General features: G+C 47.6%; 1 protein-coding gene across 1 annotated transcript in view; it reads left to right on the forward strand.

The window, feature by feature from the left end:
• The first annotated feature begins 2673 nt into the window (after positions 1–2673).
• GATM (glycine amidinotransferase) overlaps positions 2674–22955 on the forward strand; it is a 29690-nt gene continuing 9408 nt past the window's right edge. The window contains exons 1-5 of the mRNA XM_084816429.1: positions 2674–2837; positions 11279–11503; positions 17811–18006; positions 19074–19264; positions 21477–21614. Coding sequence (XP_084672555.1) covers positions 2769–2837; positions 11279–11503; positions 17811–18006; positions 19074–19264; positions 21477–21614 — 819 coding nt within the window. The 5' untranslated portion in view covers positions 2674–2768. The remainder of the gene's footprint in view (positions 2838–11278; positions 11504–17810; positions 18007–19073; positions 19265–21476; positions 21615–22955) is intronic.

A 22955-nucleotide genomic window follows, 5' to 3' on the forward strand; every position in this document is an offset into this window, starting at 1 on the left:
CCATCTAGCCCAGTATTGTCGACACCGACTGGCAGTGGCTCTCCAAGGTTTCAGGCAGGAATTTTTCTGGCCCTATCTGGATCTTCTGGGGATTGAACCTGGCCACTAAGCTATGGCCCCCTGTATAGGATTGCAGCAGGGGTGGCAGAACCTCAAGCCAAATCCAGCCTGCCTGGGGTCCCAGTCCAGCTTCCCCTGATGGCCACTTCCCCTTCCGCTTGTTGGATAATAGGAACAACTCCGCATGCTTCCAGACACTAGGGGGCGATAGAGAATGTCCTGTGGTCTATCATTTGTGGCAAGAAGAGGCACCCATCACCTGCCCTCTCTCCTTGTGGAGTGAAGGAGGAGCTCCTGCCACTGAAGGTAGCACCATGGCACCAAAGGGGGCTGAACTACCATAAAAGGGCCTGATCTTTATTCTGCCCTGAGAGAGAGAGAGGGCAGGCAGTAGTGGTGGCTCCAGCTGCTTCTTCATAATAGCATCAGGTCAGGGGTCAGTGGCAGGGCCCTTCCAGGCCATGGGGCTTTGACAATGGTCCAAGCATGCCAGCTCCTGAGAAACGCGCTGGTAGGGATGTACAGCTGGTTGGCCACTATGAGAACAGAATGCTGGATTGGGTGGACCTTTGGTCTGATCCAACAGGGCTCTTCTTATGTTCTTACAGATTTTGTTCAATCCGTTCCGTCTGTGTTTTGCGGATTGTCCGGTGTCTTTCGTTCCATCATCCACTCATTGACGGAATTGGATTTTTTAATCCAGAATTTCGTTCTACTTGCGCTCGTGCGTATTAGCACTCATGTGCACCCATGCACTTGCACAAATGTGTACTTGTGCACTTATGCGCAAATGCACTTTGGTTAGTCGGAAAAAGCTGGTCTGCTGCCAAATATGCATATCAGAGTCATAGAAATCTGAACTCATTTGAATCTGCTGTGGATTTATCCGACACCCCTATACCCTGGGTTTATCCTTATATTACCACCCCATAGTACCATCGATGCCTCAACATGAGCCTACTGCAGCTTTTCCCAACCTGGTGCCATCCAGATGTGATGGACTATAACCGCTACCTTGTTGACTGGGGATTATGGAAGTTGTAGTCCAACACATCTGGAGGGCCTCAGGTTGGGGAAGGCTGGCTTTGTGTTATCATGGGATTTGCTGCCATTACAGGCATATGGAGTCGGGGAGAGTTCCCCACACTGTATTTTCTCATTCACATGGATATATCTGTAGAAGTCTAGCTCTGTTCCTCTTGGGGCTACACTACACTGCCAGTTTATATTAAATTTAAAGCAGCTTAATAGTCATGGCTTCCTTCCCAAGAGCATTCTGGGAATTGTAGATGAGAAACCCTTATATTTATTTGTTTAATTATTTTTGCACCAAAATTATTCATGCACCAAAAACACGCGCCATGGTGACCTCTATAAATAAGGAGTGTTTAAGCGGAGCTGAGCATGTTTACTTTCTCTGTATGAAACATCCGATAATCAAGGGAGATAGGAACGATGCTTCATTTCTAAAAAGAGGGCAGCTAGAGGCTGCTTAGCTGTCTTGCCACCGGCTCTAGAAGGAAGCCCCACTCCATCATTTGAGGTTGGTCTGTGGTTGCTCAGTGGTGATGGACAGATACTTTGCACATGCTCAGAGGTGCTTTAGTTTATTGTACAACGTGACTTCAAAAGTGTTTCTTATCAAAGGCCTGTCTTTTCGGAGGGGAGGGGCAGTCGTGCTGAATGGGTGTGGTTTAAGGAGGAGGGTGGAGTTGTGACCGTGGGGAGGTGGGGCCCTTCATTGCCTGCTTTCACCACTGCTGCAGTCCTGTGCACCCCGCTAGGGAGTAAGCACCAAAATGAGCTTAACTAGACTTTCTTCCAAGTGGGAAGTCTGGTGGCTGATCCTGCACAAGCAGCAACAAAAGTCCTGAGGTGGTAACAGGAATAGACTGCTGGTAGGGCAATCCCATTTTTTTTAATGCTCCTCCTAAACTGAAGAAACAAATCCTGGAGGTAGAAACTAGCACTGCAGGGAGATGGCTAAGCTAGAACTTGTCTTCTCGATGTGCTAGTTTTCTCCCTGTAGGGAGGAACTTCAAAAAAAAACATTTAGCGGGCAATCCTATCCATGTTTAGACAGAAAAAAAAAGTCCTACAACTCCCAGAGTTCCCCAGCCAGCTAGTTTTCTACCTGCAGGGAGAAGCTTCAAAAAAAGAAAAAAGGGCACAATCCTATGCATGTTTAGATAGAAAAAAAGTCCTACAACTGCCAACTACCACGGGGAACGCTGGGAGTTGTAGGGCTTTTCCCTGTGGAAAGATGCACAGGATTGCGCCCTTATTTATTTAGCATTCCACAGGATTGCACCTGCTGTCTAAAGTGATGCAGTCCACTCAGGAAGGAGGCCTCTACCACTAGACGCTGCTGCGCTGTGTGGTAGATCCAGCCACGGGCAGAAGGCGTCAGCGTGTCTTTTCCCAACGCGGCTTCCTCGGACGGGCTGCGGACCCCGCCCCCCCGGCTATAAAAGGCAACGGAGGCGCCCGGCTAATTCGGGGCTCTCGCTGCTTGGCCGGCCCCCGCCGGCCCCGGGCAGCCAATGGCCAGCGCGCCCGCCGAGCGGGCGGCCCCTATAAAGGGCGCCGCCCGCGCGCCCCCGGCCCTCGCTTTCTCGGCGGCCTTCGCTTGCTTCGGAGCGCGCGCGGCTGCGTCGGCGGAGACCCGCGCGGATCATTCCTGTCGCCAGCGCCGCGGGGAGCGAGGGATGCTGCGCGTCCGCTGCCTGCGAGGGGGCAGCCGGGGGGCCGAAGCCGTGCACTACATCGGGTCGAGGGTACGTGCGCCCCCCCCCCGAGCCCGCCCGCCGAAGCAGTGGCTGGAAGGGGCCGGGGCGGCGACAAGAAGGGGGCGGCCCCGATGCCTCCTGCTGAGCACGGGGGCGCGTCGAGGCCGTGCGCTTTGGGCAGGGGCCGGTGTTAGCCCCACGTAGAGTAGACCCACTGACTAACTTAAGCCCCGTTCATTTCAGTGGGTCTACTCTAAGTAGGACCACCCTTGGATCGTGCCTCCCCGCGGGCGCGCGCCCAGCCGCGCCCTCGCTATGCGCCGCGGGGAACGCGGGGCTGGGAGAAGTCGGTCCTCCTGCTGCAGCCTTCCCCAACCTGGCGCCCTCCAGATGTTTGGTGCTACACCTCCCAGCGTCCCTGACAATTGGTCATGCTTGCTGGGGCCAATGGGAGTTGGAGTCCGAAACACTTGGAGGGCGCCAGGTTGGGGGAAGCCTGAGTTTTGCAAGCTGGACTGCTTTTGCAAAACCAGGCACTGCAGGGTGGTGGTTCCCTCCAGGACAAAATACAGCCCGCCCCCATATCTAGATGTTTTGAACTTCAACTCCCATCAGCCCCAGCCAACATGACTAACGGTCCAGAATGCTGGGAGTTCATAGAATCGTAGGATCATAGAATAGCGGGGTTGGAAGGGGCCTACAAGGCCATCGAGTCCAACCCCCTGCTCAGTGCAGGAATCCAGGTCAGAGCATCCCCGACAGATGGATGTCCAGCCTCGTCTTGAACGCCTCCAGGGTGGGAGAGCCCACCGCCTCCCTAGGTAGTGCCAAACCCCTGGAGGGGCACCAGATTATGGAGGGCTTCTTTAAAGGGTGGCGTGGAGCAATTCTTATCAACGTTATATTCTTCCTGGCTGAATCTGGGGAGGTGCCACTTATTGTGGCTGGATGAATGAATGGGCAGAATCCAACCTTAGTCCTACTTGGAATAGACCCATTGAAATGAGTGGGACTTAAGTTAGCTGCCGCTCACTTAAGTCCCATGCACTTCAGTGGGTCTAGATAGGATTTACGCTGGATGCTTCACAGTGACTTCAGAATGCTTGTCCTGCATCCAGATACACAGATTAATATAGGACTATGGGAATACTCCCAGGGTGGTGCTGGAGCGTGGAAACTGTGTATTCATGAACTGGGGAAAATCTTATCTGTTGACTGTTTATCAGCTTTATGTATTTATTATTAGCATTTATATACCGCCTTATCTGCCAAAAAGCCATCTAGGCGGTGTACAACAATTTAAAAGACTAAAACCTTGCAACAATAGAACAAGGACATTAAGAACATTAACGCATTAACAATAGTTTGTAACACAGTTGCAGCAAATGAACGTATTTAGTATTAGTCAGAAACGATATAATTCCGATATTATTCACCCCAGCCTTTGCCATGCCATTGCCTTACTGCAAGACCCATATAGCTAACTTGTGATGTTAATGTTATAGGTCTGTAACGTTACAATTTAAATTCATGTGTTGACCTTAGAAAATAAATCTTTGTTTCCCCAGAAAAAAGGGGGAAACCTGTCTTGCCTTAAATAAGGGGGGGGGGTATGTGTGTGTGATGTCTAATGGGCATTTTGGAGTGGTGAGCTAATGAATAGGATGGAAGCAGTGCTGAAACAGTGTTTTCAGGTGGTGGAAGCCATCCTGAAAATGCATATAATATAAAGGTTGTGAAGAGGTTCTCCCTTCCTTCTGTCTTAACACCTTACCCTTTCTTGAGATTTTACCATCTTGATAAATGTTCCTTGGAGACAGTTGGTGGAAAGGCAGGTATACATCTTTTAAACAAGATAAATTACACTGGGGGTTATTGGTAACTCTGATTTGGCTGTAAAAGTGAACTGCGTGGCGGGAGTGCGCTCAACTGTGTGTGTGCTGTAATTAAGGATGTCTGTTCCTGGGAAGTCTGTTTCTCTTTCCACTCAACAGAATTTTGGCGCATGCCTGACTTGGCTTGCATTTGTTGGCAGAGCTGCAGGTGTTTCCCAAACGGCGGGAACGTTTTGCTTTCTGGGGGGGTGGCGAGCTGTAATTTGTGCAAATAGAGATTGGTGCAAATTGCAGCTGTAATTTGTGCAAATCGCAACCAAAATTTGTGCAAATCGCACAAAATTGTGCAAAATTCAGCTGTAATTTGTGCAACTTAAAAAATACCCAAAAATCCATGAACTTGCCCGACTTGATGCAGATCAAGTTGGGCTCTGCAGCAAAAAGTGGACCGAAGTCCAGGGGGCCGAACCAAGCGAAGCTCATCAAGCTTCATCCTGCAAACGGATTCCTCCAACATCCCTACTGGCGATACATATGTTGTGGGTGAGTTCCTTTTCCATTTGAATGGAGGTGCTGCCTTGTCAACAGGATGTAATTGCAGCCAAGTATGGAGTGCCTCAGAGCATGTGCGGAGTGTGTTCCTTCTCCCTTGGGTAATAAATCTAGCCCCTGCACACCTGGGCTTACCGGGAGCACTTCCAGGTCTGATGGCGTGCCTTGAACTTTGACATCTCGTTCGTCTTAGATTGATGTGCAGTGATTAACTTCTGCGTTAACCCCTCCTGCTCCAGACTGCAACAAAACCAGGAGATCGACTACAGCTGGTATTTTTTGTCAGGTGCTTTCTGTCCAGGGAGAGGCTGACAGAGGGGCCAATTACCTCCCAGTGGACTGATCGCTTCTCCTCTTAGGTTTGGCCCCACCCTTGCCTTGACAGTCCAGGCCTGCTGGAGGCTACCGTAGGCGCAGCTGAGGCCTCCTTGTCTTGCTGTTGAGCCAGGACCTGTACAGTGAGCTGATCCAGCTGGGCGAACCTCAGGATCACACGGGGCTCTGCAAAGTGCCCCATTCCCACTCTGCAATTCGTCTTGTGTAGAGAAGGATTCCCTCTCCCCCACCCCCATCTGTCTTTTGCTGAGCCAGCCGGCCTGCATGCATACCCCTCCCATATTGGGTCGGGAATGCTGATCATTAACAGCCTGCAAGAGGAGGGGGCGTGTTTGCTCATCTGCAGCGTTGCTGTCTGGCCTTTCCCAGCAGCTGGTGTGGAACAACTGCAGCTCCTTCTGTTAAGTGGCTTGGAATGCGGTGCTGGGCTGCAGAGTAGGGGAAAATGCCCTGAAGCCCATCCGCCATTTCAGTTAAGCTCTGACTCTTGGCTTGAAGCCAGTTGTAGCCCTCTGGGGCTGTGTTTTACATTGCCGGGGGGGGGGGGGGCTTCAACTCCCAGCAGCCCCAGACAGCATGATCAATGGTCAGGAAAGCTGGGAGTTGTAGTCCTGAACGTCCGGAGGACACCTGAGTGTGGGAAGGCGATGCTACACTGATGTTCACTGCACATCAGAAAGGACCTTTTCCAGCTGGAGAAATGAGGGATCAAGGGCTGGATGGAGAAACTCCCCAATCGGGAAAGGTTACAACCCTGGGGGCTTTTTAGCTTAGAAAAAAAGGTTGGTAAGTATACAGCCCTATGTATGTTTAGACAGGAAAAAAGTCCTACAACTGGCTTGGGCATGCTGTAATTGTAGGACTTTTTTCTGTCTAAGCATGCATAGGATAGCACCCTAAAGGGGTATATAGAATGAGTGTCTCTTGTTTCCCTTATAAGTGCAGAGAGATGGCTGAACCATGAGAACAAGGTGAACCAGCCTCATTAAGAGGGAGTTGCTGGGTGCCGTTTAAGAGGCATGGTGTGAGAGAGATGGATGTAGTCCATGCAGCTCATGGATCCACTCATTATTATGAGGTTAGGGGTATATGAAACCCACTTATCATTCCGGTCTGGGCGTCCGCGGGGTGAGGGGAGGTGATCCGTCCCTCCCCCTGGAATCCTGCCTGGCCGGCTCCGCTCCGCGGCAAGTCTGCAGAGCCACTGGCTGTGCCTGTCCGCAGCCGGACTACTGCCCACTGCCGGGCTGCGGCCGCAAATGGCGTCGGGGACGCCATTTGCGTCCCTGCTCTTTTCGGTGATAGGCTACGTAAATATTTGCTATGACATTTGCGTCCCTGCTCTTTGCCGTGATAGGCTACGTAAATATTTACATAGCCTATCACCGAAAAGAGCAGGGACGCCTACTCCGGACGCCATTTGTGGCCGCAGTCTGGGGCAGTGGATGGACCTGGACCGGCCGGCAGCAGGTAGGGTCTGTCCGGGGAGGATTTCGGGGGGGGGAGTAGTCTGTTCCGCCACAGACTCCGGGGGGCCAGATTCGAAAGAATTTGGCCTCATTGGAGTCTGTGGCGGATTTCTCCGCCATCCCTACATGAGGTGCAATCCATGTGTGTCCTCCTGTGTGAGCCCCACTGACATGAAGGGAGATGCACAGGCACACACTTTTATGCAGACCTCTCGGACGTTTCAATAAGGCTTGTGCTGGAAACCATCCTGGCAGATGAGCCTTCCTCAACCTCTTTTTCCAGATGTGTTGAACTGCAACTCCTATCATTCCCAGCTGGCCTGGGAATGCTGGGAACTGCAGTCCAACATATCCAAAGGGCACCAGGTTGGAGAAGACTGAGGTATGCAATTGGGATTTTCTACCTCTTCTTGTTATGGTTGAGGAAAGAGTTGAGAGGGGGGGACGGGAGGTTTGTGTAAAAAGCAATATTTGCAATAACTCATTTTTTTAAATGCTGCAGGCTTAAGCAGTAACTGAAATGCTGTTTTTGAAAGCAGAGGGATTTATTAGGTACCAGGAGAGTCGCTCCTCATCTTCAGCAGTGGAAACCTTGGCCAGTGGGCAGCGAAACCTCGACCAGCAATTTGGTTTGCTTTTTTCCCCCTCTCAAACTAATATTTTTTGTGCTGAATGGTTTCTGAATGGTGTGGAATGGTTTCTGGTGATTTAAGGTGCTTGGCACAGCTTTCTCCTCCCGTGCCTCTACTCTCTCCCTCCTTCTGCAAATCGCCTTCCCTGTCTGGCAGCAGGGAATGAGCTTTCTGTTTGGCTGCTGGTTGAACAAAGTTTTCCACTCAACAAAGCTAAGGTGGCCACTTCTGAATTGCTCAAAATGAGGAAATGCATCACCAATAAGAGGATGGGGGTTTGAATTAAATTTGCATATGGTAATTTATATGTATAGAGGGACATTTGGAAATCATTATTTTAAGAACATAAGACTATGAGAAGAGCCATGCTGGATCAGACCAAGGGTCCAACTAGTCTAGCATTTTGTTCACACAGTGGCCAACCAACGGCCCATGGGAAACTCACAAGCATCACCCTCCCACCCATGGTCCCCAGCAACTGGTGTACATAGACATACTGCCACTGATACTCAGGGTATCATATAGCCATCAGGACTAGTAGTCATTGATAGCATTCTCCAGGAATTTGTCTAGCCCCCTTTTAAAGCCATCCAAACTGGTGGCCATCATTATGTCTTGTGGTAACAAATTCCATAGTTTAACTCTGCGCTGTGTGAAGGCCTTCGTTTTATCTGTCCTGAATCTCCCCCCAGTCAGCTTCATGGGATAACCCCATTGGGTTCTAGTACCATGAGAGAGAGAGAAAAATGTCTCCCTATCCACTTTCTCCACACCATGCATAATTTTGTACACCTCTGTCATGTCTTCCCTCAATTGCCTTTTCTCCAAGCTAAACAGCTGTTGTAACCTTTCCTCATAGGGGAGTTGCTCCAGTCCCTTGATCATTTTAGTAGTTCTTTTCTGCACTTTTTCCCAACGCTACAATATCTTCTTCTAGGTGCAGGGACCAGAACTGTACACAGTACTCCAAGTGTGGTTGCACCATAGATTTGTATAAGGGCAGTATGATGTTGACACCTTTATTCTCAATTCCTTTGCTAATTATGCCTACTCTAAATAGATGCATAGTACATCTCACTTTAGTGCAGAAGTCTGCAACCAGGTGACCTGTGTGCCTGCCAGCTCAGTCCGCTGTTCAGGGGCTAACTGTTGATGGGCAACTGCTCTTGCATATCTTTAAACTGGAATGGGACAGGACAGCCCTTCAAACAGAGGATGGTGCTCTGGCAGCTTTTGAAACAGAGGACTGTCAAAGAGGACACATCACCACGCTCAGCAAAGCCCCTCCTGTTGAGTTACTAAGGGTGCAACCCTATGCGTGTTTCAACTGGAAAAAGTCCTACAACCAGCTGGCCTGGGAATGCTGGGAGTTGCAGGACTTTTTTTTGTGTCTAAACATGCATAGGATTGCACTCTAAGAAGGTTAATGGGGCCCCAAAACAAACATGATCACGTCCTATTCTCTCCCCCACAAACATCTGTTATTTTGCCAACACCAAGGTGAACGCTGTTGGAGACTCCATGATTTGAACCAGGACCTTGAAGGCCTCAGGGCTGGAATCTGGCCTAGTTGAGTTGTCACGGCCTCTGCAGCTTGGCCAATCCAACAACTGTAGTTTGTTGGAACAGGAACAAGCGATGAACGTGAGATCCCCCCCCTTCCCTCCTCTCACATGCCCAGCTTAAGAGGAGACTTCCTGGTTTGTTAAAATCACAGTTTTCTGTGATGTCCAAAACAGGAAGCACTCATTTACGTGCTACCTGCAAACCAGGATTTGATCCTGGTTTGTAAACTAGGGTTGTAGGTAGAGCTTAAGCCACAGTTTCCTGCTTTGGATGTCATGGGAAACTGGAAGAAGTTGGAAGGGGAGGCGCATAAGAGGGAGGGGTGCTGGAGCTTGTTGGTAGTTCCTGTTCCAACAAACCATGGTTTGTTTGGAGTAGTAGCGTTATGTCTGTGTGTTCAACATCCATCCCTGTGCCTGGCAGGCAGTATGAGTTCTCTGGTTTGACTCCACATGTTATAATTACCAGGAGGCTTTCCTTTTGTCTTTGCTGCTTCACAGTATCTGTAAGTACTGCTTTAAGAGCAGTGTCTTCTGCCTGCTGCGTTTCACCTCCAGCACAAGCCACTCAAGTCACACACAATGGTAATCTGGAATTCTGGAGAATCCTGGCGTACTGTTACTGCAAGCAAAGGGGTAGACAAAAGGGATGTTTTATTCAAGGAAGGAAAAAGTTCCAGTGTGTTTTGGACCACACACAGGTCCTCCTTCAGGGCAATTTAGTACAATGCATGCGCAACAGGTGTTTGCTTGTCAGACGTCAGTCTCCTATGCTGTGCAACATCGGACATGCACGTGGTCTGAAACACATTGGAACTTTTCCCTTTGAATAAAATATCCTTTTTGTCTACCCCTTTGCTTTTGGCTTTTTTTTTTTGTGGCATTCCGCATGGAGTTCCCTTTCCTTTTGTTAGCTTTAGATTACTGTTACTATAGCAGCTCTGCTTCTGCTTGGCTCCTGCCATCATTGGGAGGAGCTAAACGAAACAGAAATTGAAAGCTCAGCATGTGGTCTGGAACAGGGTTCCTGGTTTGTTTCATTCCTTAAAAGCCAGAATAACAAACCAGGGTTTGTTCTTGGTTTATTCCTGGCTTGCTTGAGAGCAACAAGTCAGGTGCCCCAGTTTGGACAAAATGTTAAGCTTTCAATTCCTGGTTAGTTTAACCCAGCCTTTGTCATCCTGGTGCCCTCCAGATGTGTTGGACTGCAACTCCCAGCATGGCTGTTTGGGGCATGCTGGGAGTTGTAGTCCAGCACACCTGGAAGGCACCAGGCTGAGGAAGGCTGGTTTAGCTACTCCCACTGGTAGGGGGAACCAAACAGTTAACGGCCTGCATGCACCAGCATGCTTCTCAAGAACGGTAAGGCAGGATTCCCCATAATTTTGGCTTACTGTGGTGTGCAGGTACGGCCACTCTCTTTGGGATCTCTGAACTGGATGAACTATCTTCTAGGGTTGGGTTTAGGTGTGGCTGCTCATGACCCTAGCCTGTCTGTGACTGTGGCAGATTATATGCGTGGGGTTCTTGTCTCCTTCCCCGCACCTCCCATGTGTCTCACCTGATCTTCTCTATACAACTAGAATAGGCATCAGTAGTTATTAAGCTTGGCTCCTATATTGGCCTCCAGCTCTGAGCTGATATATCCATGCAAATAACTCCTCTTCTGCATGTAGCCTGTGCGTGTGATTTTCCTGCTGGAAGGGGAGCCATGCATTTTCATATTGTCCAGCTGGTGCAAGTAGATCGCACGCACGAGGAGTTAATGTGCACAAATAATTCATGAATCGGTTCAGAGACGGATGAGACCCCAACATTTATGGTTTTTTTTAAAGTTATTTTGCCTTTCAAATATTCAAAGCAAACTTAAAGGTGAAAACATAACCTTCCCTCATAGAAGAAGTCTGTCGACCTGCTATTGTAAGGGTGGAACTTTGTGGGAGAGGGGGCGCGTGTGCTGCTGAGATCATGAGGACCAGTCTCTTGGCTCCTCACCAAGCAGAATGCTAGCTCCTTGGTGTTCCAAGAACTGGTAACGAGTAGTCTATGCTGGGAAGCTCAAGTGTGACTTCTTTCCTCTTCTTTTTGCTTAAATTAAAGCTCGGCCGAGTCTTCCCAGGATGGGTGCAGCGAACTTTCCAGAGCACCCACGCGGCTGCAGCCTCCCAGGCCACCTGTGCTGTTGCTGATGACAATAACAAGGCCCCAGACCCTGTTCCCGAAGATTGCCCCGTCTGCTCATACAATGAATGGGACCCGCTTGAGGAAGTCATTGTGGGGAGAGCTGAAAATGCCTGTGTTCCTCCTTTTTCTGTTGAGGTCAAGGTAAGAATTTACTGCTGACATTAAAAGGCTTTAAACGTTTTATTTTTTTCCTGGGGAAGTTTCAGAGGGAACAGCCTTTCGCAGTGCCAGTTTCCTCATGAGGAGAGTATTGGAGGAGATTTAGGGTGCAATTCTAACTAGATAGGCGGCTGCCTCCGAACTCAGAGGCGACCGCCTATCCAAAGCAAGGCAGGAGAAGCGGGGGGGGGGGAATTGTTCCCTACATGCCTCTCCTGCCCTGCTTTCCTTGCTAGACAGCCGTTTTTGGCTGTCTAGCTGTGGGGGGGGGGGGCAAGCGGAACAGGAGGCTGCTGTACGACACATAGGATGTGTCGTACATGCAGATCCACTCTCCCCGCCCTGGAACACCCCCACCCCCACCCTTTTCAGCCACTCTGTGCTTCTATTCTGAGCACAGAGGATGGGACTTCTCCACACTGCCTCCAAGGCAGCACAGATGTCGGGGGAGGTCAGTTTTATTTATTTATTTTATTTATTTATTTCATTTCTATACCGCCCAATAGCCGAAGCTCTCTGGGCGGTTCACAAAAACTAAAACCAAACAACACACAACAAAACAATTTAAAATATATAGAACATTAAAACCACAATATAACAATACAACCACAATAAAACCTAGCAGCAGTACAGGAGTTTAAAATACAGATTTAAAACAGCAAAGCTAAAAATTTAGAAAGCTAAAATGCTAAAATGCCTGGGAAAATAAAAAGGTCTTCACCTGGCGCCGAAAGGAGTACAACGTAGGCGCCAGGCGAACCTCACTAGGGAGCTCATTCCAGAGCCGGGTTGCCACAACAGAAAAAGCCCTCCTCCTAGTAGCCACCCGCCTCACTTCCTTTGGCAGGGGCTCACGGAGAAGGGCCGCTGATGATGGCTCTGAGGTCAGTTCCCAGAAAACAGCATATCCTATGGCTGTCTAGCCGCTGTCTAGCAGCCATACGATTGCTCCCTTAATAGCCTTTGTGTAATATCTGTTTATTTACAAGTTGAGCTGAAAAATCCTGACATTTGTCTCCTTCACATGTGATGTGGAATTGGAATTGTTTTCAATGGTGTGCTTTAAATGTGCTTTGTATTGTGACTGCAGTTGAAATCATTTTAATAGTGTATTTAATTGTGATTTTTAATATTTGTATGTGAACAGCTTAAAGATTTTATTATATTAAGAGGTAAATAAGTATTACTAATAAATAAAATAAAATACGTTCCAACACCCAACTTTTAAAAAATCTTAACTGCATGTATTGCATGTATTAAATGCACCATGGCTAATAGGCATGCTTAGTAACTGACTGCCACCAACCATCTCAAGTAATTTAAGCAACAAGTAACCTTCCAATCATCAGTGCCCATTAAAAAAACCTCTTTAATTAAACAGAAACTAGAGAAAACAAAAATTATCTTTGCCTGATACAGCACAAACCTGTTCCTGTTAGAGTACCTCTCACTTCATAGGAGTTAGCTACTGACAACCCCTGGGACAAATCACCCTTTTAGATGGGTGATGTGTGGTGAGCGGTTGGCCAACCCAAGTTCCTCTTCCTCTTTTGCTTTGCTAGGAGTAGTCATTGAGGCAGCAAGGTTGGGAAGTTGCTAGGGAATCAGCTTTTTGTATGTTGAAAGATCGGAGATATCCCCATAGAAGTCCTCTCACTGTTTGTTCGCATGTTAAGTTTAGGACAGAGATAATCAGGTTTTTAATTATACTTTTCAGGAGTACAGGTTGTGCAAGATGCATGGTTGACTCCTGATTTGCATTCATAACTTTCTTCTAATGCATATTAAGAATTGTGACAAAGAGTTAGCTTGAACGTTTGCATACGCTTTCATAAACAGAAGTTTTTTAAATATGAAAAATGACCTCATCCTATTCTGTGGACCCATTTGGATGTCATGGCAGTGCATGCAGCTCAATTGCTTCCACTTGGCTCATCCTACCAGTGGGAGCAGGTAAACATGCCAGGGACTCCACCCCGGCATGGTTAGCATGACAGCCGAGCCAAGAACTCTGGCTTATCTCTTCCCTTCAGCAAGCCAGAGTCATAACCCAGGGTTTGTTCTTGGGTTACAACTCTGGCTTGTTGGAGGAGTGATGAGCCAGAGGTTCCAGTTCAGACGTCACACTAATCACACCCCTGGCTTGTTTAGCCACTAGGGCTGGCCCAAGACATTTTGCTGAAGGAGGCAAAGCACAAGAGGGCATCCTCTGTATATCCTATGTACAAAACCCCCAACTGGACTGGTAGTTTAATTTTCAAAACTGGCAATGGGGCAGCATCTTCCACTACACCTGAAGGCAGCAGGCTAGCTTAGGAAGCGCAGGGCAAGCTGCCTAGCCCACAGCTCTCTCCTCCAACACCTTGCTGTCACCGCCCAGTATCTGCCACCTGAGGCAAGTTCCTCACTCTGCCTAATGGTAGGGCCAGTGCAGTTAGCTACACCCACTGGTAAGAGGAGCCAAGTGATTGGGCCATGTGCACTACCATGCTGGCTTGCTCACATGAATTTTAAAGAATTCTGGCTAACCATGACATTCAAACGCCACATAGATGGAATTGCAAGCTTTGGTCCAATTCTGTATTCTCATTGGGAGGGGGTGGCTCTCTGTTCCCTAGAGAGTACTGTGTGGGCTGGAAATTTATTTTGCTGTGCACGCGGACGGACACACAGAGAGACACTGTATGCAAATACATAGATTTATGCCATGTTACAAACAAATTCCACAAATTTAAAATGCTGGAATTGCTTTCTCAGTCCCACAGACAAATAGACACACATGACTTGAAGAAAATGTCTTACGAGTCCAGCTAGCCAACTTGGATGAAAACTTCATCGGGTTGCCAGGAGCCACATGAAATTGCCTTTGCAGGGTCAGATCTGTCTTTCAGGCTGCTTGCTGGGCACCCCTGTATTTATTCTGTCATGCCTGTGTCATCAGTACACAGATGAACTAGTTAGTTTGCAATCCTAAACACGCTTCCTAGGGAGTAAGCCCTATTGTACACAGTGAGAATTATGTTTGCGTAGACATATATACAAAGGCTTTCTCCTGTGCTGTGGAATGCACTTTCTCAAAAACTATGATTGGCCTGAGTTCTCTTGGCTTTTAGAAAGTGTGTGAAGCCACATCGTTTCAATTTAGCATTTTAAAATATGTAGCTTTAATGTTCTAATGCTTTTTTTTAGTATTTTAATGTTAGTTTTTATTATTTTAAGTTTTTATTGTTTTAAATTGTACACCACCTTGATGACAATTTAGCAGATGAGGCTGTATATAAATGTTAATTACATACATACATAAATAAATAAACAGCACCATCTAGCACTAGTTTTCTGTACCTTCATTTGGCATTTGCATGCAGTCAGATTGCCCAACTGAAAATGATCCACCATTGCCTGCCTGCTGAGAAGTAAGCACCGATGGTCTTGAGTGGCCCAACTGTTGCATCAGCACATAGAAAAACAACAACACAGGGTTTGCAAGAGAAGCAATAAACCTAAGAGACATGGTTGCTTCATCGAAGAATTAGCTGGCTATTTCAACACAAGATCTAAAATGGACACAGATGCCAAGTCGGAATGTGGTCATAGAACTTGAAATGTACTGCTTGTGATGCAGCTTTAGTCACAGCAGTTGTTTGTTTGTGTATTAGCGTGCATTTCTTTTAGTAGAGTAGGTGGAAGGGAAGTCCTCTTTGATTTTGTAGGGGTATTTTTTTATGTAGGGGAAAAAATTATGTTTAGCAAATGCATTCAATTAATAATTGAAGAAAAACACATAAGACTATCAATGGCCATTAGTCATGATGGCTATATGTTGCCTCCAGTATCACAGGTGCCTCTGAACTCCAGCTGCTGGGAACATGACCAGTGGGTCGCTTCCTTCCCACACTACTCATGTCCCAATTGGGGCATGAGTGGGGTGGGAAGGGGCTGGTGGCATTATTTGATACTGCTGCCTCCTGTTGAAAAGGCAGTTAGCAGAGAAAAACAAAAGAACAGAATGAGCGTTTTCCAGTCTCACCTGCACACATAGGCTGAAAAAAAAGAGACCCTTCTTTGTTGAAAGAAAAGGTAAAAGCTTTACTCGTAAATATTCCTGCATATGCATGCCGGTACAATGTAGAGTTTTAAGCAGAAGTTCATTCAGTCCATTTCTTTGTGTTCTGTAACACTGGCAGGAGAGAGAGCAAACACGTGTGCTACCAGCAATGGAGGACTTCAGAGAGAGGGGTGGGAGAGAAAGGAGAGAAGCAGGAAGCCACACTGTAGACTGTACAGATCGTAAGGCTAGCTAGGCTCCAAATTCCCATGCATTAACTAGCTAACTGCAACACCTCCCCCTTCCTGTAGCTTGCAGACAAGGCTGCAGTATTCCCAACAGCGACCTGGCCAGGGCTTTCAGGACCTGGTTCCAGAGACTGGAGATAACACGGGGATTTCTCTCCCCAGAACATGGTTGGGGCTTGGTAAGAGGGAGGGTCCCTTGGAGGTGGGCCAACCATCCATGAGCTGGAGGTTGCCCAATATGGTCTACTCTGGCTGTGACTTTCTTCAGGGTCTCTGGCATCTATCTTTCCATCACTTCCTACCTGACCCTTTTTACTGGAGATGCCAGGGATCGAACCTGGGACCCTCTGCATGGAAGGCAGCTGCTCTACTACTGAGCTACGGTCCTGCCCTTACAAATTTAAATGGTAAGCCCCATCAGGGCAAGGATCTGTCCTTAAAAAAAATAAAAAAAGAATCATTTCATAAAATACCAACAGCAGCATTTTCAAGCAGATCTCTCTGCACTCAGGTGGGCTAGAAACATCTTTAAAGATTTTAAATCCGAGATTTGCAGATTCTGATGAAGCCTGCAGGCTACCAAAACGTAGCCAGGGGGAAAATGTGTGACACAACAGACAACTCCTGCAATATTTAGAGTGAAGAAATGCAGTCGAGAAGGGAGCAAACTGATTTCTTAAAGTGTGCATTTATAATCGCTTAACACCACAATCCTGTGTATTATTTGACAGAAAAACGTCCTACAATTCCCAGCATTCCCCAGCCAGACATGCTGGGAATTGTAGGACTTTTTCCTGTCTTATCATGCACAGGATTGTGCCCTAAATTAACCTTGGATTCCCCATCCTGGCTGGAGAATTTTGGGAGCTGTAGGGCTTTTTTTTCTCTTCTGTCTAAGCACGCACAGGATTGCGCCCTAAAACAAATGTTACAAAATGTAGTCTGGGAACTGCTGAGCTGGCAGTCTGGGTAGGTCATGTTTATGTTAGACAGTTTTATCCCAGGCTGTTTCTGGGGCTACAGAACTGTGTCCTACTGGCAGAAGATCTCTTATCTTGAGCCATGTGTGCTACTTTTATTAATGCAACTCATTTTTCAGTTGCCTAAGCCATTCTTTATATTTATTTCCCTGCTGAAATTTAAGTATGGTTGGAGAAACACAGATGGAGTGGGTCTTAACAAAATCCGTACATCCCTAGCTGGCAGTGATCAGAGCACCGCTACCGCCTATTGCGGGGAGCACTGGTTTAGGGTGCAGCCCACCAGAAGGCACTTTGCTGCCCCCCCCCGCCGGTGGAGATGGGCCTGCCTGACCCTATTTATTTGTTATCCTGCACTTCTTCCAAAAAGCTCAGGAAGTATGCATGGGCCACTTGCCTTTTTTCCTTACAACAATGCTGTGAGGTAGGTTAGACACAGAGATACTGGCTCAGAGTTGCCCAGTAAGCTTTGTGACTGACTGAGGATTTGAATCCAGGTCTTCCCAGTCTAACCACTAATTGCATGGCTCGTAGACATGCCAAGGGATTTTGTTTCTGCACACCCTCTTGCTCTTTTTAGGATAATTTGTTCTGCTTGCAGGGCTGTCCAGTGACTGCAGTCTGAATACACAGGTTTATTTATTTTATGTATTATTACATCTATATTAGGGCCTTATTTTCCTTCTGCATGGAACCCAAGGTGGCTTATATGGTCCTCCTCCTCTACATTTTATCCTCACAACAGCATTGTGAGGTAGGTTAGGCTAAGAGGCAGTGACTCGCCCAAAGTCACCCAGTGAGCTTCATGGCCGAGTGGGGTCTAGAACCCAGGAGTTTCCTGAGTCCTAGTTCAGCTCTAACCACCACACCACACTGGCTCTCTTGTATGAAATTGACCTATTATTATTATTATTCAGATAATAGTATGTTGAGTCGGAAGTAATTCAATGCAACAACATCAATAAGCATCTTGATTCATGTCTGTCCCTGTTCTGCTTTTTCTTGCTGATCACCAGGCCAATACCTATGAGAAGTACTGGGGATTTTATCAGAAGTATGGAGGTCAGAGCTTCCCTGTGGATCACGTAAAGAAAGCAATTGCTGAAATTGAAGAGATGTGCAATATTTTGAAAATGGAAGGAGTGATTGTGAAGAGGCCTGAACCCCTGGATTGGTCGGCCAAATATAAAACACCCGACTTTGAATCCACTGGTAGTTGTTGAACAGCTTATATAACACATGAACTGGAGTATTTGTTTTGGTGTCCTTGTTATTTACGTTTATTATTTAATTAAAAACCTTACACTTTTAAAGGCAACCTGCCCCAACTGGTTCCTTCCAGATGTATTGGGCTACTCTGCTGGCTGGGTGATTATGGGAGTTGTAGTCTGTCTGGAGAGGACCAGGTTGGGGAAGGCTGCTTTAAAAAGTAAAACCAAGTGAATCTATGTGAGGAAAAATGTAGGGGAATGAAGAGCACAGATTAAAAAACAGAATGCTGAACATGAAAATAAAAGACGTAAGGGCAACATTTTACCTGTATCTCGTTTTTCTGGACATGAGGGAGAGGAGCAGTTGAAAGTGGAACTGTGAGCTGATGCAAGATGTGATGGTATCTTCACCTGTCTCTTTCCCTTGCTCTGTTCTCTGAGAGAGGATTTTTGTTAGGATTGTGGTTGGGGGATGAAAATGTCTCCCCCACCCCCCATGCTTGGGATTAAATTTTCATGATAACAATCCTTGCCCACCTCCCTCCTGGTCAGTTGAACATATCCTCTCATTTATTATAAAAAAAAGGGTGGGGGGAAGCTGGTAATGATTTAGCACTATGCCTTCAAAAGCAGATTAAAAGGTTTCTCAACTATTTACTTTCAATAATTTCTGTGCTACACATCATTTCATTTTAAAGACCACTTAAAAATGCTCTAAATGAAATTTATTAGCCATGTATGTTGCAGTGATGTAACTATAGTAAACATTTACGTATGAATGCTGACAGTCCCATTGAATTTCATCAGTGTCTGAAAGAGATATCTATTCCCTCACTTTTAAAGTATACACCAACGGATGTTGACTATCCCATCTCTGGGTATATCTCTGGGTTTTGGGACCTTCGCCAAATTTCATGGGTATTATCAACGTTCACTAACATTTTGGATATTCACAGTAACATCTGCACTACTACTGTTTCTATTAGTAATGTATATTATGAACTTCAGAGACAAGGATGCAATGAATGGAATAATGGGGTTATGTGCATTTTTGTTCTCCTTTGGTAGGAATGTATGCAGCCATGCCAAGAGACATTTTGCTGGTCATTGGGAACGAGATCATAGAAGCTCCGATGGCCTGGCGTGCCCGTTTCTTCGAATACAGAGCATACAGGCCTGTCATTAAAGAGTACTTTCGCCGTGGGGCCAAATGGACAACCGCACCGAAGCCCACGATGGCCGACGAACTTTACGACCAGGTATTATCCTTTTGATTTCCAAATAACTAAGGCGAGGTGCAGATGTCGGGCCCCGGGGCCAAATCCAGCCCACCTAGGGTCACAAGGTGGTCCTCCGGGGTTCCCCAGATGGCCCAGCCCCTTTCCCCGTGCCCCACCCTGTTCCCTGACCACCCATTGTTTGGTGGTTTCTTGGTTTTGTGCAGTTTTTTTCCCCCATTCTAAAAGGCTGAAATGCCTCTCCTATGCCTTAGTTGCTGGCAGTAAGGGCTTTAAGCTAAAATGTGCTGGTAGTTTAACCCCACCCCTTTGCCTTTGGAATGTGGTCCCTGAGAGCTTCTCTGAAATTGAATTGGGTCCTGAGCTAAGGGGTTGACCCACAGCTCTTTTGCACGGATGGCCTCTAGTCCCATCAGCCCTGGAAAAACCTGAGGCATGGCTGAGGTTCAGAAATGGCACAGTCTAACTGCCCTGCAACAACTAGTGACACAGTCATGCCTATCAGGAGTAGTCATAGTGAGTTGCTGAAGCCTGTGGCTGTCTATTTCCTGGCTTTTTCAGTGGCCGGTCAGAGCCAGTGCCAGGATGCAGTATCCTCAGGCAGCAGCTGTGCTGACCCCTGTCCAGGGAACTGGGTCTGGGAGTCGCCTGCCATTTTGATTTCCCACTATGCCCCTGAGTGATGCTACATCAGGGGCATTATGGGAAATGAAAATGGTGGGCAGGTTTGTTTGTTTTATTTCTTGATAAAAATTTATCTCGCCCTTCCTTCAACGAGATCAGGGTGGTGTATGTGGACTTCCCCCCTCCCTCCCTCCCCGTTCCCCTCTTCCCAACAACCCTGTGTGGTAGGTTAGGCCAGAGAGATAGTGACTGGCCCTAGGTCATCCAGCAAGCTTCAGGGCTGAATAGGAATTTGAACCCGGCTCCCTACAGTTAACATTCAGCCGTTGACAGAAAAGGGGGGCCACCAGAGGGCGCTTTCCCGGTAGCCCCTCAAACCTGGACCCTGCTCTGGAACCAAGCTGTCTCTGAACCCCGGGTGAGCCAGGATTTGGCTGCCTATGTTGGCACAAAGATGGCTGTTTCCTGTGCGGGCCCATTTTAAAATCTAAATCTAAAAACAGCAGTAGCATTTACTATGGGACTGTTGAACCCCAGGCCCACAGGCTAAATCTGTCCCGCCAGGGGTCCAAATCAGGCCCCCTGGGGTTACCCAGAGATTACCCAGAAGGCTGTGTCCTTCCCCCCAACTGCCAATCATTTGGTGGTTTCCTGGCTGTTGTACATTTTTTTCCTGTTCTAAAAGGTTGAAATGCTTCTCCTGAGGTTTAGTTATTGGGCAGTAAAAGCTTCAAGCTAAAATACGCTGGTATTTTGGGAATTTGTGTCCCACCCTTTCTGCCTTTGGCCCTGCCCACCACTGGAATGCCCCCCCCCCCGCTTTTCTGCAATTGAACTTAGCCCTCAGTCTGAAAGAGATTTGACGCCCCTGGTTTACTAGGACCAACGGAAACATCACAAAAGCAGTGAGCAAGTTTTGGAGTTTCCCATAATCCTTTTCTTCGGGCTGGCTGCTATGTGCAAAGTGTGTGTGTTTGTGTGTGTGTGTGTGTGTGTGCGTGTGTGCGCGAGAAGTGTCAATCAAGAACCCCATTCTGTGGTTTGTAACACTCTGAAGATGAAATGGAGGAAGTGTTCTGCAGGTGCTAGCAGCAACCCTGTGAACACAGTGGGACTTAGCTTTTGAATAAACATGCACAGGATTGCAGTATTTGATATTAGACCATACCTTGTCCAGAATGGTCTCAGGTTGCCCAGCAAGGCATTTCTTTGGGGGGAGGGGGAATGGAGGAGTGGTGGGTCTCTCTTTGAAAATACAAAAGCCATCGGTTATTTGGATCTGGCACAGTGCAGAAGGAGGACAGGTTGTACCCCCCCCCTTTACAACCCGAGTCTCCATCTTCCCATTTTACAGATGGGGCGGGCAGCTGAGGTTTATGCCTGGTGCTTTGCCCAGCAGTTCTGAGTTCATAGCTGAGCAGCCATTCAAACCAGGGTCTCTTGAAACTCAAGGGCCAACCCTCTGCCCAAGGGATACCAGGACAAAGATCTCGCTCTGCTTGTGCATAATTCAGTTTCGTTTCAGCAACTACCGAAACCGTATTTTCTCTCTCTCTCTCATCTAGAAGGTCAAGTGGCCTGTGTGTGTGTTCTGTCTTTCTTAAACCAGGATTACCCCATCCGCACTGTGGAAGACAGGCACAAGCTGGCTGCTCAGGGCAAATTTGTCACAACCGAATTTGAGCCATGCTTTGATGCTGCTGACTTCATAAGGGCTGGAAGAGACATCTTCGTGCAAAGAAGCCAGGTGAACAGATGGGTGGTTTTCCTAGCTTTTCCTGAGTCTTGAGTTTCCTACATGTACACGTTATTTTTATTTCTTGATAAAAATGTTATCTCCCCCTTCCTTCCACGAGATCAGGGCGGCATATGTGGTCTTCCCCCCTCCCTCCCTGCTCTCCTCCTCCCAACAACCCTGTGTGGTAGGTTAGGCCTGAGAGATGGTTACTGGCCCAGGGTCATCCAGCAAGCTTCAGGGCTGAATAGGAATTTGAACCTGGCTTCCTAGAGTTAACACTCCAGCCACTACGTCACACTGCAAAGCTCTGTCACTCTCTCCAGTGCTCAAGAAGCAGAGTGCAGGATGGGAGGAGGCAGATGAGAAGCATGCATGCTCTTAATTAGGAATCTCAGAGAAATCCGCAACGGATTGAAATGAGTTTGGATTTCTATGAATCCGACCTGTGAATTCTGCAGCGGACCGACTTTTTCCAAGTCATGTGGACTTGCGGACTGTTTTTAACTTTTTGGGGCAATTTGTGCAAATTTGCATCTGCGGCAGTGTGCCTTAGCAGTTATGTGCATTAATGCACGTGGGACAAAATTCTCATACATCCGTAAAAATATCCGGTTCTGTCAATGAGCGGACGATGAGGCGAAAGACGCCAGACGATCCACGAAACACAGAGAGAACAGATTTAACAAAATCCGAGCATCCGTACCATTAATGCCTGGGGGTCATCACAGGGATCGCCCCCTATCCCAGTAGCACCTCCAAGTGCACCCTTTAAAATTTCTCCCATATGAATATACGGGTGGCCTTCATTGCTGTGCAAAAAAGCGAAGCACTGAACTGGGGACGCCGTTGCAGTACGGTAAATCCTGCCCTCTGCCCTGGCATTGGATGACCTGGCCCTCTGTAGAGAGTTTGTTGGTGAGCAATAAGGTGGACTTCACAGCATTCCTGTATGCTATTGGTAGCCACCTAGAGACTGGTGTAGTTTGGCCTCGCCACCAGCTTTATAGTTAATGAGGAGAGTGGGCCTCTCGCGCAGGCTAGTAGATTACAGCTTCACTTTGAAGCTGATTATGCCAGCTTGATAATGTCAGTTCATCCTGAGATGAGATAGGGTTCACTTCCCACTGGAAAGAGAGCCCCTGCTGTCTCGGATGGGCAGAGGTAGCCTTTCAGCTCCTGAGCTTAGAGGGAGAAGAAACCTATAGAATCCAACCTGCAGCCTTTGTCCTGTGGTCTCACTCCATGGGGGAAAGCATGCTGCCAGCCTGGAGAAACTTGTGGCTCTAGGAATTGCTTCTCGGCTGCCTTGGGGACCCAGATAGACACCCAGCTTTTGACAAAGGTGCCTGC

The sequence above is a fragment of the Heloderma suspectum genome, chromosome 11 (assembly GCF_057233095.1).
Source record: "Heloderma suspectum isolate Gila_16-S chromosome 11, 16-S_ref, whole genome shotgun sequence".
Taxonomy (NCBI): Eukaryota; Metazoa; Chordata; class Lepidosauria; order Squamata; family Helodermatidae; genus Heloderma; species Heloderma suspectum.